Source organism: Peromyscus maniculatus, chromosome 4 (assembly GCF_049852395.1).
Source record: "Peromyscus maniculatus bairdii isolate BWxNUB_F1_BW_parent chromosome 4, HU_Pman_BW_mat_3.1, whole genome shotgun sequence".
NCBI lineage: Eukaryota > Metazoa > Chordata > Mammalia > Rodentia > Cricetidae > Peromyscus > Peromyscus maniculatus.
Genome location: NC_134855.1, coordinates 62,161,366 through 62,180,471, shown reverse-complemented (window position 1 = coordinate 62,180,471; position 19,106 = coordinate 62,161,366). Strand labels below are relative to the sequence as shown.

General features: G+C 45.6%; 1 protein-coding gene across 1 annotated transcript; it reads left to right on the top strand.

Annotated features, from left to right (window-relative positions):
• Positions 1-7,122: 7,122 nt before the first annotated feature.
• Positions 7,123-18,790, top strand: Serping1 (serpin family G member 1). The gene is made up of 8 exons (XM_006989640.4): positions 7,123-7,260; positions 7,771-7,848; positions 8,957-9,668; positions 11,054-11,188; positions 13,866-14,069; positions 14,258-14,394; positions 16,724-16,943; positions 18,307-18,790. Exons 2-8 carry the CDS (start codon positions 7,795-7,797, stop codon positions 18,558-18,560), a joined length of 1,716 nt encoding a protein of 571 aa, XP_006989702.2. The 5' UTR covers positions 7,123-7,260; positions 7,771-7,794; the 3' UTR covers positions 18,561-18,790.
• Positions 18,791-19,106: the final 316 nt, after the last annotated feature.

Below are 19,106 nucleotides of genomic sequence, written 5' to 3'. Positions count from 1 at the left end.
CTGCTAGCTCTTAAAACTTAAATTAGCCTGTTTATATTAATCTACACTGTGGCACACGGCTAGTTACCTCCCCTTAGTATTGTACAGCCGACTTCCTCCATATCTCACTGGTAAATTCCCTGCCTCTCAGATTCTTCTCCCAGTTCCTCTCTCTCCTGGAAGTCCCACCTACCCTCTCCTGCCTAGTGATTGGCCATTCAGCTCTTTATTAAACTACCCAGAAGGTGCCTTAGCAAAGACACATCTTCACAGTGTACAAAAAGATTACCTTACAACAACAAAGACCAAATTCACATCTGGATGAACAAGCCAAACCTGGACCTCTTGACCTAAGAGATGACAACCAGCTGCTGGGACCGACGTTAGACCTAAGAAGGCAACAAAGACATCAGGTAAGCTGCTGGGCAAGAAGAGTCAACATAAGCAACTGACAAAACCTTCTGGGATCAGCAGGAAGCTAGGGCTAGTTTGTAAATCAACTCAAATTTCATTATGCCTGAGATCAAAAAAATAATCTGTGATACATCCATACAATGGAATGTTGTATAACTGTTGGAAAGAATGAGCTAGAGCTACCTATAATTACTCAGTCAAATTCTCATGATACCTTATTAAATAAGAAACAAAGTTATTATGGGAGCTAAAGATATAATTCCATTAGTAGAGTGTCTGTTTAGCATGCATAAAGCCCTGCGTTCAATCCCTAGCACTACATAAACTGGGCGTGGAAGCACAAAACCTATTAAAATCCTAGCACTTGAGAAGTAGAGACAGAAGAAAGGATCAGAAGTTCCAAGTCATCTTATATATCAAGTTTGAGTCCAAGGCTATATGAGACCCTTTCTGAAAAATGGTGAGGGATGGGGAGAAAGGGAGAGAAGGGAAAAAGAAAAAAGAAAAAGGAAGGAAGGAAGAAAGGAGCAAATAATAATTATGTGTGTGTTGTTGGCTGTTTTTTATTCTTATTATTCTTTGGGGATACCTGTCACCCAGCTCCCAAATAAATCACACATGGGGGCTTATTCTTACTTATAAATGCCCAGCCTTAGCTTGGCTTGTTTTTTGTCAGTTTTTCTTAACTTTAAATTATGCCATTTATTTTTTCCCTCTGAGCTTTTTCCTTTTCTTACTTCTGTGTATTTTACTTTCACTCTTACTCCATGGATGGCTGGGTGGCTGGGTGGCTGACCATCCTCCTCTCCTTGTTCTCTTGTTCTTTCTTCTTTTCCTCCCAGATTTCTCCTTCTATTTATTCTCTCTGCCTGCCAGCCCTGCCTATCCTTTCTCCTGCCTCACTATTGGCTGTTCAGCTCTTTATTAGACCAATCAGGTGTTTTAGACAGGCACAGTAACACAGCTTCACAGAGTTAAACAAATGCAACAGAAAGGAATGCAACACATCTTTGCATCATTAAACAAATGTTTCCCAGCACAAACCAATGTAACACATCTTAAAATAATATTCTACAACGTGTGCTATATATGTTTTTATAAATAAGAGATCCTGGAAGGAGATACATGGAGTGGTTAAAAAGTGGCTGTGTCTGCAATGACTCAGTTTTATAAATTTTTGACTTGTTTAAAAGGTTTACAAGGCACATATATGATATTGTACTGGTAACCTTGAAAGAATAAAATAACCTTAGATAAATTAATGAACCAATTTAGAATGTCTGTGTAGGGGTCATCAAATGTTTCTATTCTACTCTAAAAAGTTTTGTGCTGCAAACAAGGCCCTTTAGGGTTTTCAGGATCGGAAAGTTTGTCTCAGCAAATATTTGAACCTAATTTTCAGTCTTCATTCCTCATCTCCATCGACATCTTGGTACCAGCTGGAGACTGCCTGGAAGAAAAGAAGAGGAGTTTTAACAGAAGGGTTGTGAATGAGCACTCTAAAGGAAGATTTCCAGAAAGGCTTGGTCTCTGTAGAGCTAAGCAGAAAAATACCCATGTGAGGTGACAGTGATCCATATAAGTATTAAGTGCAGATATCATCTGTGGTAACAATGACACCAGGAACCCACATCAAACTTTTACTTGTGACTGTCAACACTGTGGCTTCCACACAAGGAAGTATGTGGTAGGAAATCAGAGACAAAGCTCAGTCATACAAAGCACAGATAAGTGTGCAAAGCATAAATACCTGCCCCCAGTAGGGAAGAACCAAATTCACAACTTTACACATGTTGGATAAATGATCATTCACACTAGGAAGAAATTCTGTAAACATGGTGACATAGTCAGTTGAAACTCCAGCTTCATTAAACAAGAAAGCTGCTCCAACAATGCAGAAACCTTGTGAATGACCAGGGTACACAGATAGTGGTAGCCAAAATATTCAAGGAAAGAGATCTACGAACAGAGAAAATCTCTCTCCTTCTCTACTGTTCACCCTGAAACTTCAGCCAAAAAGTACTGGGACACTGGAGCTGACTGCAGGGTCTCATTCTGCTGGCTGCTAGAGATTGGCCCTAGCAGGGGCTAGTAACTACAAGGATTTCAACCCCAGCCAGAGTTGGTCCAAACTTACCTTTGACACTTAGTAGCGGTGTATGCCTGTTACTTTTACTTAACAGTGACCAAACTGTCTAGCACAGATGACCTAAAGGGAGACTATTCATCTTGGCCCACAATTTCAGAGACTTTTATTACATCCAAGCAGACACGACATAACAGGGTATGTCTGACCAAGGTGATGGGGATGAGGTGGAGGCTCTTCACACTGTGGTAGACCAGGCAGCAAAATGAACTGAAATTAGGGGTTGGGTGTAACTTTTGAAAGCTCAGCCCTAGCGCCTACTTCTACCCACTAGGTCCCATCTCCTAAAGGTTCTGCACCATCCCAAAATAGTGCCACCAGCTAGAGAACAAGCAACGAGTCTATGGATGACAGTTCAGACTCAAACCATAACATCCTACCCCTGGACATTTCAGAATGCAAAATGAATTTAGTACAACTTCAGGAGTCCCTAAAATCTGCAGGAGGGTGGCAAGGAAATACTAGATCCAAGTGAGACTGAAGCCAGTGGGGTAGATGATAAATCCTGTAGCTCCTTGTCCAGCATCCCAGGCATGTAGTGGCACCATCTGAACTTGACAGGCTTGGACATTGTCTTAGCTGGGGTTTCTACTGCTGTGAAGAGACACCATGACCAGAGCAATTCTTTAAAGGAAAACATTTCATTGGGTGGCTTACAGTTTCAGGGGTTTAGTCCATTATCATCATAGTGGGACATGGCTAAGTGCAGGCAGACATGGTGCTAGAGAAGGAGCTGAGAGTCCTACATCTTGATCCACAGGCAACAGGAAGTGAACTCTGTCACTGGGCGTAGCTTGAGCATAGGTGATGTCAAAGCCACACACTTCCTCCAACAAGGCCACACCTAATAGTGCCACTACCTATGAGCTTCTAGGAGCCCATTACATTCAAACTACCACAGGCATACCTACCCCTATGGTCTTCTTACTTGTACTATAAATGGATTCTCTCTTGGGCTGGCTTCACTAGGTGCCTGCAATTTTTTTCATCAGATGCCACACATTTATGGCATCTACATCTTGAGGTTTCTTATTATTTACCTTTACAGTTTCATGCACTGGCCTCTCAGGGATTCACTGCAGGATTCTGAGCTTGCTACATATACCTGGCCTCCCAGGATTTCCTTAAACATCTGGGTGCAAGCTTCCATGACCACAAAACTCTCATTCCCTGTGCCTACAAAATCTATGCAAATGACATCAGGTTCCACTGTCAGGTCCAATAGTATCCAGGCTCCCTTGGGCCTCTGCTGAGTTCCTAGATAGCATAACCCAGGAAGACACTTTCGTAGGTGGCCATGTTTGAGTGTGACAGCCTTTAAGCTCTATCTTTTTTAAAAGAAAATCTTTCAGGGCTGGAGAGTTGGCTCAGCAGTTAAAAGTGCTCACCATTCTTGCAGAGGACCCAAGTTCAATTCCCAGCACCCACATCAGGTGACTTAAAACACATGTAACTCCAGCTTCAGGAATCTGAGATCTCTGTCCTCTGCACACACACTGGTGTGCGTGCATGCACATACACAAACACAAAAATAAAAATAAAACTTTAAAAAAAGAAAAGGAAGTCTTTCAAATGGTTTTTCCACTTTTTTGCTCTGGATCAGCCTTTGATGGATGGAGTCTCACCCTCCAGGCACCTTTCCTATTGTTCCAGTGCAAGGAGTACAGTTTCTCTTCTATGGCACTGATCTCTTTAACAATTATAGCCACTTTGTCTGCACTTGATTTGTCTGCAACTTTAAACAATCCATGGTCTTTCCCTAGACACACTGGACTCTTTTTTTTTTTTTTTTTCCGAGACAGGGTTTCTCTGTGTAGCTTTGCGCCTTTCCTGGAACTTGCTTTGTAGACCAGGTTGACCTCAAACTCACCGAGATCCACCTAGCTCTGCCTCCCGAGTGCTGGGGATTAAAGGCGTGAGCCACCACCACCCTGCCACACTGGACTCTTATATCTTTCTGCCGGTCTTTTTGTTCCTGATTCTCACTGTAAACCTAACTAAAACCTGCCAGAACTAACCATGCCATGACCTGTCTTGAAAGTTCTACCAAATGAATTAGTCTATTACTTTTCAGTCCAGTCCCACTCACAATTTCAGGACTTAAACAGAACATAGCCAAATTCTTTGCCACGTTGGACATTGTTGTGGGATATTTGTTTACACTGTGTGAAGCTGTGTCACTGTGATTGGTGTAATAAAGAGCTGACTGGCCAATAGCTAGGCGGGAGAGAATAGGCGGGACTTCCAGGCAGAGAGAGGAAGTCAGAGGGATGAATCTAGGCCTGAGACGCCAGCAGGACAAAACAAGTTGGACATATGAGACAGAAGAAAGGCAACTGAGACACTTGATAAAATGTAGATCAATAGAAATAGGTTAATTAAGTTATAAGAACTAGTTTTTAAAAAGCCTAAGCTAAGGCCAAGCTTTCATAATTAAGTCTCTGGTCATTATTTGGGGGCTGGCAGTTCTGACAAGAAAGCTTACTACAGAACATACTCCATTTCTCAATGGAATTATTACTATCAGAAACCTCATGAGCTATCTTTACTGTCTACATATTGATTGGTGTTTCTAGTCTTCCAAACTTCCACCAAAATAGCCCATTGAGTAGAGCTTACAATAGTGTAGCATTTCCTCAGCTTTCGTCTTCTAGCTCTTCCTTATTCTCCCCCCAAACCACTTCCAAAGGCCTACTTAACACATTGCTAGATTTGGTCACAGAAATTACCCTACTCTGGTACCAATTTTCTATGTTAGTTACTTTCATGTCTCTGTGACCAAAATGCCTGACATAGTCAACTTCAGGGAGAAAATGTTTATTCTGGTTCATAATATCAGAGAGTTTTGGTCCATCATAGTGGGAAGGGCATGGTAAGCAGCAAAAGCATGGAGCAGAGGCTGTTCACAGCAGACCAGGAAGTGAAGACAGATTAGCCAGACTCAGAGGCCAGGCAGTCACCTTCAAAAGCTACCTCCTCCCATCCACTAGCTTCTTTCTCCTAGGAGTCCTGCCACCTTCAAAGACAGGGCCACCAGCTATTGGCGGGAACAGGTATTCAACACAGATTCATCTGTGGGTAACCTTTCAGACTCAAACCATAACACTGTTAGCTTGGGTGGATCTAATACTTACGCTGAACCTCATTCTTAAATTATTCATCCAGTTATTTATCTTATTTATGTGTACAAATACTGTACATTTGCCTGTGTGTATATATGTGTGCTACATGTGTGCCTGCCGAGGTCAGAAGAAGGCATTAGATCCTTAGAGCTGGAGTTACAGATGATTGTGAGCTACCAAGTGGGTGTTGGGAGCTGAACCCAGATCCTCTGCAAGAACATCAATTGCTCTTAACTCCTGAGCCATCTCTCCAGCCCCCCCCCCGACTCATTTAATACAAAATGAATGAATAAATAAATAAATACCTCATTTAAGATGTAGTTAACATTAGTAATTGCTTCCTGGGTGTCCTGAGACTTAAATGAGAGGACAAAGGTAAAGACCTGGCAAGAACACAGTGAACATATTGGCTTTTAGTTTGACTCAGCCATTTCCCAGAATCCACAGCTCAGTGTACCCCAAGACCATCAGTTGGGGTATAAAGTGGAATTTGCCTGCAACTGTTTGAAGGGCGACTCTGATACGATGGGACTTCTTTAAGGTTTAGGAGCCTCCCAAGTGGCTATAGAAAATGAAGCACAGAGTCTTCTCTAAGGTCCCCTGGAAGACATACGAGTGCTCTCCTCTCCTGTCCCCGTCTTCCAAGTTTCTTTGAGTATCAGATCTCATGCTAACCTGAAGAAGGCAAACCGAAGCAGAGGTCAGGTCTGCAGTTAGGTGGTCACAGAACTTCACAGCTACATCCGGTTACTGGAGAGAACAGCCTTTCTTTTGCAGAGGACACAGGACTGTCAGATTCAGCACATCAAACAGACTGCTCAGTCAAAGTTGAATTTTAGATACACAACAATGGCAAAACGTTTTATCACCAGCATCCTCCAAGACTGCATGGGACTTACTTTAAAATTCTAACTTACCTGGATTCCCCCATAACAGGCTTCTTGTGACAACTCAATCGCAAATACATGGGCCTCAGGATTTGTATTTTGGTTGGCTGGTTTGGGATGGTTGTTCTGTTTTAGTTGTTGGTTTTTGTGGTTGTTTTGTTTGGTGTGGCACTAGGTACTGAAACTAGGGCTCAGCTCGGAGCCTCAGATCCCTGTTTCTCAGACTTGGATCAGCTGATTATGTATAGGGATGGGGAGGATCCTGCGGCTTATCTCCAAATGACAGCAATGGACAGGCCAGACATTTAACCGCTTCTAAGGGTTGGTGTCTTAACTATCGGCCTATTTCTAAAGGGTTACTTTACCCATTCATCCAAAAATGCTGGGCACGGTTTGTGTTTCTTCTGCTTTTATCTTGATCCATGAGGCACATGAGGAGCGGTTGGTTGTGCATCTTACCCCATTTCCACCCCAATCCGGGAGGAGCTCCGGGCTAAACTCCTAGCCTGGCCCACGGAGCCAGACCCGGTTTGTCCCAGCTGATTTACGGGAACTCACACTAGTGATCAATCATCCTTAATTTTTAACTGGGCAGTGTCCTGAACCAGCCAATAGCTGAGCCTGGCCCCCGACACCCCACCCTCACTGACCCTCTGCGACTGTCCACTCAGTCCGCCCTGAAGCTGCCTAGTGACCAAGAACTTGGGACCAGGTTTTGTAATGGGGGCTCTTGGGGAGGAACACAAAGTCATGAGGGCTTGGCAGGGAGGTCTCCAACCCCCTTCGCCCCCACTTTCCAGCCCCTTGTTTGTTATCTCTGCCCGTTTCCATGGGCCTGCTTCCTCTTGAGCCTTCTGCCTCCTCCTCCTCCTCCTCCTCCTCCTCCTCCCTTAAAGCTGTGCTGCCCAGCTCGCCCTGGCCCTCCTCTCCTGCTGCCCCTGGCTTATTGTTTAGTTAAGCGGGACCCGGGAGATTGAACAGATGGACTGAGACCCAGGCGTGAAGGGAGAGAAGGGCCAGCCGGTGCCGGGAAAGGGAAGCGGTTTGGGGAAAACAAAACAGAGGGTGGAGCCAGGGAGAAGGTGGCCCCAGAGGGAGGAGGCGGGAACACACTAAGAAGGGTCGAGGCCTGGAGCGGAATGGGGGCGGGCCCGGGGATGGGGTGGACCCCCCCTGAACTCCTAAGGCTCACGGCTGGCTCTGAGGCTAACTGGCTTCGCAGGTCGCAGCTGACGTCGCTGCCCAGATGGCCTCCAGGCTGACCCCGCTGACCCTCCTGCTGCTGCTGCTGCTGCCTGGGGTAAGTGGTCCCTCTGTGAGGTGGGGGGGGGGGGGGTGAGGATTAACCCTTCAGGCCCTGGCGAAGAAGGAAAACTCCTCCTGGGATTCTTAAGTTCAGGTCTAGCCGTTGCATATTAGGAAAGACTTGGATTCTATATTGGAAGATACATTAGCTGAATGGCCTTGGGCTGGACCCCTCTCCAGGCTTCCTTAACCCAATTATATAAAAGGGAGAATACTCCACCCAGCTCACCAGCCGGGCTTGGCTGAATCATAGAAGGCAGGACAAGCCCAAGTTGTGGAAACCTGCCTCCCCCACCCCCCACCCCCCACCCCCCATGCTGTTGTGACAGGCTCTTCCAGGTCACGGTCTATAGAAAGTGGGGTGCAAGGAAGAAGACTAGCATCCAGACAGACCTGGGCTCGCACCAAGGTGAACAGCACTGTGGTCCCAGTGGCCTAGGAGGGCAGGGATAAAAAGTAAACTCATGTGAGAGTGGGCGCTTGCTTCCGGTGGATGAACAGGGTGTAATGCTGGAAAGCTGGCATCCTGGGTGACCTTGGGGAGTCAGCACATGATGTCTGATTGAGCAAGGGATCAGTATTTTATACACTTTCCTTCCCGCTTCTGAAAACATTGCCGCATAAAGAGATCCTCCTCTCTCCACCTCCCAGATGCCTAGATGACTGGAGTTACAGGTCGTGCCACTGCGCCTAATTTATACCCATTCTTCCTTTCCTTTACTGGTGTACTAATTGTTTTCAATACCCACTGCTATACCACGTCTACTCTTTGAAAATCTGCAGTCCTAAAATAAGGCTGGCAAATGCAAATGTCTATACTACCTGGGCAAGTGAGTCAAAACAAGTATATAATTACAAGAAAACAGCTTCTCCCATGGCCGTCACTGGACACAGATAACTGACAACCAAATTGGAATTACCTCATGTCTCCTGTAGAGAATTTCCCCAGCATTCCCTATTTCTGAAGGAATTGTGGGGATGGCCCTTCACCTGCCAGGCTATACCAAAAGCAGCTGGTACAATGTGTTCACAGTCTTCCTGCTTGGAGTGGTTGAGGGAAATATGGCTCACTAAGAAATGAAACCCTGTTTCTTGAACCACAGGATAGAGCTTTCTCAGGTCCGGAAACTACCAGCCACAGCACCCAGGATCCACTGGTCACTCAAGAGGCAATCAGTGAAGTCTTCCCTGAAAAAGATGAGCCCTTGAATCTCACTGAGCATACAGCACAGTCTTCTACCTGGCCAACAACCAATGTATCCACCAAAGATACAGCTGACACTGTATCCACCAAAGATACAGCTGACACTGTATCCACCAAAGATGCAGCTGACACTGTATCCACCAAAGATACAGCTGACACTGTATCCACCAAAGATACAGCTGACACTGTATCCACCAAAGATGCAGCTGACACTGTATCCACCAAAGATACAGCTGACACTGTATCCACCAAAGATGCAGCTAACACTACGCAAGCCTTCCTCAAGCACACCCAACCAGCTGAGCAGCTACCCACAGCGTCTCCCAGCCAGCCCACTATGAATTCTTCCAGCCAGTCCCCCGTGGATCCTCCCAGCCAACCTTCCACAACCACAGATTCTCCCACCCAGGCTCCTGCTGAGCCCTTCTGTTCAGGGCCACTTGCTCAGTGCTCTGATTTAGACAGAGAGTCCTCAGAGGCTACACTGTCGGAGGCCTTGACAGATTTTTCTGTGAAGCTCTACCACGCCTTCTCAGCTACCAAGAAGGCTGAAACCAACATGGCCTTTTCCCCATTCAGCATTGCCAGCCTCCTCACCCAAGTCCTTCTTGGTAAGACTCTGACTTCTGTCTGTACATGGGACCCTTTCATAGGAATCACCAATCACACATCTCTGCGAGGCTATGTCTCTGGAAAGAAGCTGTAAAATGGGCTACGTGGTGGGGTGGTAGGTCATCATTCTTGAACGTTGCTTTATTTAATAATGATTTAATTAGGAACTGTTGCTTATAAAACCCTATGGACTTATTAACAACATATAAAATAAGGTCCCAGTCACCAGTCATGGTTCAAAGAGTGGAAGGTGATAAGGGAGATGAAATCATCAGTGGTAGACCTAAGACAGAATCATGGTAATGCACTTTCTAAGTATGCAGCCATGGGCAGTTCACTTAGGCGCTCTTGAGTGTGAGTTCTCAACAGTTAAGTAGGGATAGTGATATCTACCTCCAAAAGCCAAGAATCAGACAGTGTGGTGCCTTGACTCCCTAGGAGGTAAAAAACCTTCTCCCTTCATGAGAATGATTCTGCTAGGAAAGGCAATGACAAATTACCACAGGCAGTAGAGAGAGAGAGAGATGAAACCTCTCATACCCCAGCAAGGAAAATTCCAGGAAGGCTCCTCAAGACTACACATACAAGATCCCAAATCCTAACATCTTAGCATGAGATGCTGGTAGCACCCAACTCCCCAGGTATGGCAACCAGACTGTCCTCAGACATCCTCAAAGTCTCCTGGGAGGTCCTTTCTAGTCAGTTGGTTCTCCTTCGTTCATTTCCATTCAAATCCTGCATTCATCTTTCACTTATTAGCTCTGTGGCCTTGAATGTATTAATAAGACAGTCTCTGAAACTCCAGGGGCCCCCTCTATATGGTAGGAAAGTGAGTATCCTATGGAAAAGGCTTGGTGATAATTTAATAAGATAACCATAGGAGAAACATTAGACTACCTGAACTAGAAGAAATGCTCTCAACAAATTTTAGCTGTTGTAGCAGAGAAGACATGCACAGTAAGTGTTTAATAATGAAGACTATCCATCCTCTTTTACAATAGTGATCAAATGCCTCTGCTTATAGGATGACCCTTTGTAAATCCAAGGCATCTAAATCAGAGTTAATGTGGAGCAGTGGTTAGAAAGATGTGTGGGATTTACAAAGGTGGAAAACCAGGGAAGGAGAATAGTTGAACAAAGGTGGAAAACCAGGGAAGGAGAATAGTTGAAGCCCTGGGGAAGTCTAGTAGGACAACTCAGCACGGCCCACCACCTTCTTCCTGACACATGAACTGTCTTCCAGAACACAGTTCTGATGCCCTGAAACCCCACTGTAGGGGGGAAACAGCCTCCATTCCAGCCAGTGCTTGACCCTAGTCCCAAATAGTGGCTCTCTCGTTCCTCCCCCAAGAACTCTTCTCTCCCTCTCTGTCCTCTGTTGCAGGGGCTGGAGACAGCACTAAGAGCAACCTAGAGAGCATCCTTTCCTACCCCACGGATTTTGCCTGTGTCCACCAGGCTCTGAAGTCCTTTTCATCCAAAGGTGTCACTTCTGTGTCGCAGATCTTCCACAGCCCAGGTGAGTGTCCAAGGCAGACAGTGAGCTGTAGAGGATTCTGGAAGAGAAAGCCTGCAAAAGGGGGGGGGGGCTGTATTGGGGTGAGTAAGAGCAGATGGGGACCTCAGCAGGAGTTTCAAGTGGCTCCAGGAGCAAGACTCTCCTCCCTGTGAGACCTGGGCAAATCATTTGCATTTGTCTGCTCTTTAGAATAAGAAAGTCCTACCTAACTGTTAACAGCAGGGCTGGAAACCTCTAGAGGTCAGAAGGTTAGAGTTAGAAGCATAAAATAAGCAAAAGATTTTTTTTTTTTTTTTTTTTTTTTTTTTTTTTTTTTTTTTTTTGCTAAGTTTTGGGTCCAGGGAGTCTTCAGACTCATCCTTTGTACTTTTGTGTTCTATGAATTTGTTATCATTTACGTGTTTATGTTAGGTAGATAATACCAGCCAGCAGTAGATAATAGTAAGAACCTTTACAAATAGTCGGACGCAGTTGTTTGTAAACTTGGTACCCTAGAGCTGACTATTTCTGCACAGCTGCTCAGGAGTTGGTAGGGGTGGGGCATCAGAATGGCTGGTGGGGGTGGGAGATGTCCTTCCTATGAGAGGGAAGTGGACCAGCCGGGCTCAGTGCTCCCGCCTGCCTCGCCAGAGCCCATTTATGACTTAGAAAATACAGCTCTGTTGCTTTCAAAGGTTAAAAATCATAGATTTTATCTAGTCCCTCTCTTGGGTTTTTGCCATGTTGCCAAGGCTGGCTTCAAACTCCAGTTCTCCTGCAGCCCCAGCCTCCTAAGTGCTGGGGTTACGCACTACCTCATGTGGCTTGACCCCTATGCCCACTTTCTCTTTCAGTTTTCCCTTCTTACTTTTTTTTTTTTTTTTTTGGCTTTCCGAGACAGGGTTTCTCTGCGTAGTTTTGCGCCTTTCCTGGAGCTCACTTGGTAGCCCAGGCTGGCCTCGAACTCACAGCGATCCGCCTGGCTCTGCCTCCCGAGTGCTGGGATTAAAGGCGTGCGCCACCACCGCCCGGCCCCTTCTTACTTTTATAAGAACACATTTCCTCCTGTCTTTCCTTCCTTCTCTGAGGTACGTGGGATTAGACCCTGGGCTCTGCTACATTCTCAGCCCTCCTCCTCAGTTTACTCATTTCCTGAGAGAGCCTCTCTTTGTAGCCTCAATTTTTTTTCTTCTTTTCAAGACAGGGTTTCTCTGTATAACAGCTCTGGCTGTCCTGGAACTCGCTCTGTAGACCAGGCTGGCCTCTGCCTCTGAGTGCTAGGATTAAAGCCTCACTTCTGTGGCAGTCTTCTGGTCCAGCTTGCTGAGATTGTAGACATGTGTTATCATGCTTGGCTTTGTCTTTTTTTCTTTAACTATGAAAGCCATATTTGTAGAAAATTGTGAAAATGCAGGGAAGGAAAAATAAAGAAAAAGGGAAAGGAGATTGCCTAATATCTCAATCTCCACCACCCACCCCCCTTGATGGGATCTCACTGTGTAAACTATGCTGGCTTTGACTTCACAAAGATCTCATGCCTCTGCCTCCCAAGCTTTTGGGTTAATGGCATGCTCCACCACACCTGACATTAAAATGTATCTTTGTTTGTTTGTTTGTTTTTGTTTTTGTTTTTCGAGACAGGGTTTCTCTGTGTAGTTTTTGGTGCCTTTCCTAGATCTCGCTCTGTAGACCAGGCTTACCTCAAACTCTCAGAGATCTGCCTGGCTCTGCCTCCCAAGTGCTGGGATTAAAGGCATGGGCCACTGCCTCCTGGCTAAAATGTATCTTTTTGACATGAATATATATATTTTTGACATGAATATATATATATATATATATATATATATATATATATATATATATATATATATGACTCAGGGGTTTCAATACATACTACATTACTTATCTGCTTACAACTTGTGGTGTCTTTTGTTCAGTTAATGGACAATTCCACCACATTCAGTATTTTAGGGCATCCTGCATCCTGCCCACCCACATCCATATTTCTGCAAAGGTTCTGAGTCTTAGGCCAAGCCTGGGGAAATACTTTGATCTATTTAGTTCAGTAAAACAGTCTATTCTTCCAAGCACTCACATTTTCTCCAGTAGACTTGGGCCATGAGAGCAAAAGTCAGGAAGTCTTGTCATGAACTTCCACTGAGGCTTAAAAAGTAGGGTCTGTTCCTGCAGAATAAGGAAAGAACAGAGGGGAAAGTCAAGTGCAAGCAACATCACAGAAGGTTGTCTAGCCACGCACTAGTCACCAGCAAGCAGAAGCAGCAGGGGTGCCTAGGAGTAGTTTTGCTGCTCTTAGTTCAGGATTTGTTTTCTTAAGTCTAATTTGCATATAATAGATTTGCACATAATAGAGGAGTGGGCTGGTCCCTACTCCAGCAAAATGCTAGAGTGTTCACTGGAGTGAGCAAGAAGAACCACGGGAACCCCGACAGATGTGATGGTTTTTAATCTCTGCACTCAGGAAGCAGAGGCAGGCAGATCTCTGTCAGTTCCAGGCCAGTCTGGTCTACATGAGTTCTAGGCTAGCCCTAGCTGCATGGTGAGACTCTGTCTCAAAAAAAACCAAACAAGCAAAACTAATAAAACACATGGGAAGTGTGCTCACTCCCAGACTTGCTCTTTGAACTTGGGTTGGATTATTCAGAGGACTCATACTTGCCTCTCTTGTTCTGCCCCTCAGACCTGGCCATAAGGGACACCTATGTGAATGCCTCTCAGAGCCTGTATGGAAGCAGCCCTAGAGTCCTGGGCCCAGACAGTGATGCTAACTTAGAACTCATCAACACCTGGGTGGCTGAGAACACCAACCACAAGATCAGCCAGCTGCTAGACAGCCTGCCCCCCGACACCCGCCTTGTCCTGCTGAACGCTGTCTACTTGAGTGGTAAGGAAAGCAGCAGGCAGGTAGTGTGCCTAGTGCAGTCCTGCCTCCCATCCCATCCTGTCTCCACATTCCACCAACCTCAGAGTTCCACGGCCACATTCCTATGTGACCATCCTACCTCTTCCCTAACAGGGCCTTTAACACCTTTTTGTCCCTACCTGCGTTACAGCCACCCTTTCTTCCTTTAGCCAAGTGGAAGAAAACATTTGATGAAAAAACAACGAAGGCGTCTTTCCTCTACAAAAACTCTGTGATTAAAGTGCCCATGATGAGTAGCAAAAAGTACCCTATGGCCCATTTCAGCGACCAGACTTTGAAGGCCAGGGTAAGTTCTTGGCTCATTCCATTCCTGCTTCAGACATATCTGAGTGTCCTGACTTCCTTACTACAACGGCCTTATCAGTATGGAGTGCCTGCTTGCAAATTCCCCATTTCTGTTTCTTCCATCTGGTGGCCCCACGCTCTTTTCTCCTTCTCCTCTCTCTAGTTTTGGAGGCAGGGAATTTTAGGCTGGAAGACATGAGTCTAGACACGATTCTAAAGTTTCTTCATTCATCTCCACTGCATCAAATGGCAAAAAGTGAGTCTTGTTTTAATTCTGTGCATCTCTTTCTCTTAGCAGCCACCACTCTGGGTACACTGGTAGCTTGCTATGTCTTCTGTGTGTGGACACTTCATACAGTATGCATATGCATAAGTATACTTATAGAAGTATTGCTGTGTAGGTGCAGATATGTGTTAAGTATATGTAAACACAGGTATTAAATTTATTTAATTCTTTTTGTTTTGTTTTGTTTTTTTTGTTTTTTGGAGACGAAGTTTCTCTGTGTAGCTACTGGCCCTCATGAGAACTCATTCTTTATACCAGGATGACTTGGATCACAGAGATCCATCTGCCTCTGCCTTCCAAGTATTGGGATTAAAGGTGTGTGCCACCACAACAGGCTGAATTAAGTTCTTTAGAAGAAATTGAACAATATAATTCTAGTGGTTACAGAGGGAGGAAAAATAGAATATGGAGCCCAAGCTAGGCTTCCTGGTGCATGCCTTTAATCCTCGCTTTCTGGAGGCAGAGGCAGATAGTGTTCTGTGAGTTCAAGGCCAGGCTAGTCTACATATCAAGTTCCAAGATAGCCAGAGCTATATAATAGAAAGACCCTGTCAAAAAAAAGGAGACAGCCAGGTGGTGGTGGTGCACGCCTTAAATCCCAGCACTCAGGAGACAGAGGCAGGTGGATCTCTGTGAGTTTCAGGCTAGCCTGGTCTACAGAGTGAGTTCCAGGACAGGCACCAAAGCTACACAGAGAAATCCTATCTCAACAACAAAAAAAGAGACAGGAAACAAAGAAAGAAAGAGAGAGAGAGAGAGAGAGAGAGAGAGAGAGAGAGAGAGAGAGGGAGGGAGGGAGGGAGGGAGGGAGGGAGGGAGGGAGGGAGGGAGGGAGGAAGGAAGGAAGGAAGGAAGGAAGGAAGGAAGGAAGGAAGGAAGGAAGGAAGGAAGGAAGGAAGGAAGGAAGGAAAAGAAGAATATGGAGCCCAAAAGATTCTAGTTAGTAAATTCTCCCAGTCCAGTGCCTAAGCATTCCTGACCTTTCCACTGGGTTGTATGTATCTCTGTGTCTCTTGGGAAGGGTTTTTTGAGCCAGCTTTCCATATCCATGGTGCATCCATGGACAGAAAACATTTGAGAAAAAATTATACTGAACACGCACAAACTTTTTTCTTGCCATTATTCCCTAAACAATACAGTATAGCAACTATTTACATGGCAGTTTTTTATTCTGTATTGGAAGTAATCTAGAGATGACTTCAAATAGAAAAGAAACAGGGCTTAAATAAACTACATCTCAAGCTTAGTTGGTAGAATGCTTGCCAGGCATACACAAAGCTGTGGGTTTGATCCCCAGCAACTCATAGAACTAACTGTGGTGGTATGTACCTGTAATCCTAGCATGTAGGAGGTGAAGGCAGGGGGATCAAAAGTTTAGGATCAGCCAGGTGGTGGTGGCTCACCCCTTTAATCCCAGCACTTAGAAGGCAGACAGATGTCTGTGAGTTGAAGGCTAACCTGGTCTACGAAGCAAGTTTCAGGACAGCCAGAGCTGTTATACTGAGAAACTCTGTCTTGAAAAACAGGGGTAGGGGAGGGGGGGAGGAGGAGGAGGAAGGGGGGGAGGACGAAGAAGAAGAAGAAGAAGAAGAAGAAGAAGAAGAAGAAGAAGAAGAAGAAGAAGAAGAAGAAGAAGAAGGAAGAAGAAGAAGGAGTTGTTGTTGAAGTTGTTCAGGGTCATCCTCTGTTAGTTTGAACCCATCCTGGGTTGCATAAGACCCTATTTAAGGAAGGGAGGGAGGGAGGGAGGGAGGGAGGGAGGGAGGGAGGGAGGGAAAAACCCACCCCCCTTCTCTGTTATTACAAAGCGAGTCAGGGTATGATCCAAAACTTGTGCACATTCTTCCAGTTCTCACCAGGACCAGTGCACTTTAGTCTGACCAACTGGCATCCCTATTTCATGGCACAGCATGGTAGTCAGGTCTGGCTGGTGCTTATTGAATCAGTGCACACTAAAAGACAGTCTTGGGGCACAGGGGGTGGGAGGAGGAAAGAAAAGAGCTTGGCTTGGAAGAGCTAATACGGTGTATCCCATACTCTCTAGGTGGGACAACTGCAGCTCTCTCACAACCTGAGCTTTGTGATCATGGTGCCCCAGAGCCAGAAGCACAGGCTTGAAGATATGGAAGAGGCACTCACCCCCACTGTCTTCAAGGCCATCATGAAGAAGCTGGAGCTGTCTAGATACCAGCCCACTTATCTGATGATGCCCCGAATCAAAGTAAAGAGCAACCAAGACATGCTGTCCATCATGGAGAAAATGGGTGAGCCCTGGCCGATTCAGGTTACTCCCAGGTCATGAGGGAGAGAGGAAAGATGGTACTAAAATGTTTCTCTCCTTCTAGAGTGCTTTTCTTCACCTGTAACATAAGCTTACGCCTGAACTGTGTGAGTTGCTTTAGCCCATGAAGTCACTGAGAAAACTGAAACTCAGAAACTCCCTGTGACTTACCCAAAGTTTGCATGTCTGACCTTTGAACTAGTTGGAGTCAAACCAGAAGACCAGTCCAGATCTCCAGCTCTCTGGGATGTTTCTACTGGGCTTCACTGGAACAGGAGACCCTAATGGGCTGTGGACATTCACTTCCTGGCCACATCCACTAGTCAGCCACCTCACAGAATAAGCTGAAATCCATCTAGATAGGAGTCTGGGGTTTCTGAGTTTTAGGGAGACTTTAGAAGCACCATTTTCTAACCTTTGATTTTATCCCTAGCTAGATCTGTTACTCATTTCCTGTTCTGACAACTTGACCACCTAATATATAATCCTATTTTCTAAAACCAGGATCAGAAACCAAATAATAGACTAAAAGATACACCAAGTGCTCCTGCTGCTGAGGAATTGCAAGGGCTTTAGGAACATAGATCAAAAATCAAATATTAGCTGGGTAGTGTTGGAACAAGCATTTAATCCCAGCACCTGGGAGGCAGAGGCAGGAGGATCTCTGTGAGTTTGAGGCCAGCCTGGTCTACAGAGAGAGTTCTGCCAGGGCAGTTACACAGAGAGCCCCTGTCTCGAAAAACCACAACCAAAAAAAAAAAAAAAAAAAACCTCAAATACTTAAACAAAATGTGCGACTAGCACATCTGTTGCTAAGGAAATGTTGAGGTTTTAGGAGTTCTTTGTCAGGAATTTAGGACAGAGACCAGAATACATTTCTTACCAGCATTATACCCTCATATGGTCTCATTTTATAGCATATTGTCCATCTCTATTTATTTTCCAAAGTCCTTGGAGATAAGGAAGTAATAGTCATTTTTTCAGGGGAGAGTTGGTGGTGGGCAGAGAATGGTGCTTGGGTCCCCTAACGGGTTCCCACTTACAAGACCAGGAGGCATGGTGTAGGGTCTGAGAAGGGAAAGACAAGAGGAATTTGAGGCTAACCCAGGAAATTTAAGAGCAGAATCTGCACCCACCAAGAGTTTCCTGCTGATCTCTGGTTGGTTGGTTTGTTGTTCCGAGACAAGATTTCTCTGTGTAGCCCTAGCTGTCCTGGAACTTGGGTTGTAGACCAGGCTGGCCTGGAACTCACAGAGATCCACCTGCCTCTGCCTCCCAAGTGCTGAGATTAAAGGTGTGCACCACCCCCGGGCTCTGATTTTTTTTTTTCTCTTGTTTTGTCCTAGAATTCTTTGACTTCACTTACGATCTCAACCTGTGTGGGCTGACTGAGGACCCAGATCTTCAGGTGTCTGCCATGAAACACCAGACGGTGCTAGAGCTAACCGAGACAGGTGTGGAGGCAGCTGGAGCCTCTGCTCTCTCTGTGGCCCGAAACTTAATCATCTTTGAGGTGCAGCAACCCTTCCTCTTCCTGCTCTGGGACCAGCAACACAAGTTCCCAGTCTTCATGGGCCGGGTCTACGACCCCAGGGCCTGAGACAGGCAGGAGTCGGGCTTGAGTAAGCCCTGCCACCCAGGCTTCAGCTCATCCAGTTATTACCTTGCCACTGCCTTCCCTAGCCACTTCCAGCCTTAGGATCTGGCAGAGGGAACTGTTTTCACCCACCAACCCTATGGCATCGGCATGCTCTCTAAACCCGTTTTTGCCGCTTGATGGTTCAGGTTTACCAGACTCAACAAATAAAACTTGCAGACATTTCTTCTCTCGCTTGCCTATGGGTATTATTAGTTGCCTCGATGTCGGTAAACAAGAATTACCATGCTTCCTGCATCAGCTACTTAATACTGTGGAATAAGCCACTCTAAACTTAGTGGCTTCAAACCAGCGACCTGCCAGGTGGTGGTGGCGCACGCCTTTAATCCCAGCACTCAGGAGGCACAGCTAGGCGGATCTCTGTGAGTTCGAGGCCAGCCTGGTCTACAAAGTGAGTTCCAGGAAGGGCACAAAGCTACACAGAGAAACCCTGTCTCGAAAAACCAAAACAAAACAAACAAAAACAAAAACAAAAAACAGCGACCATTT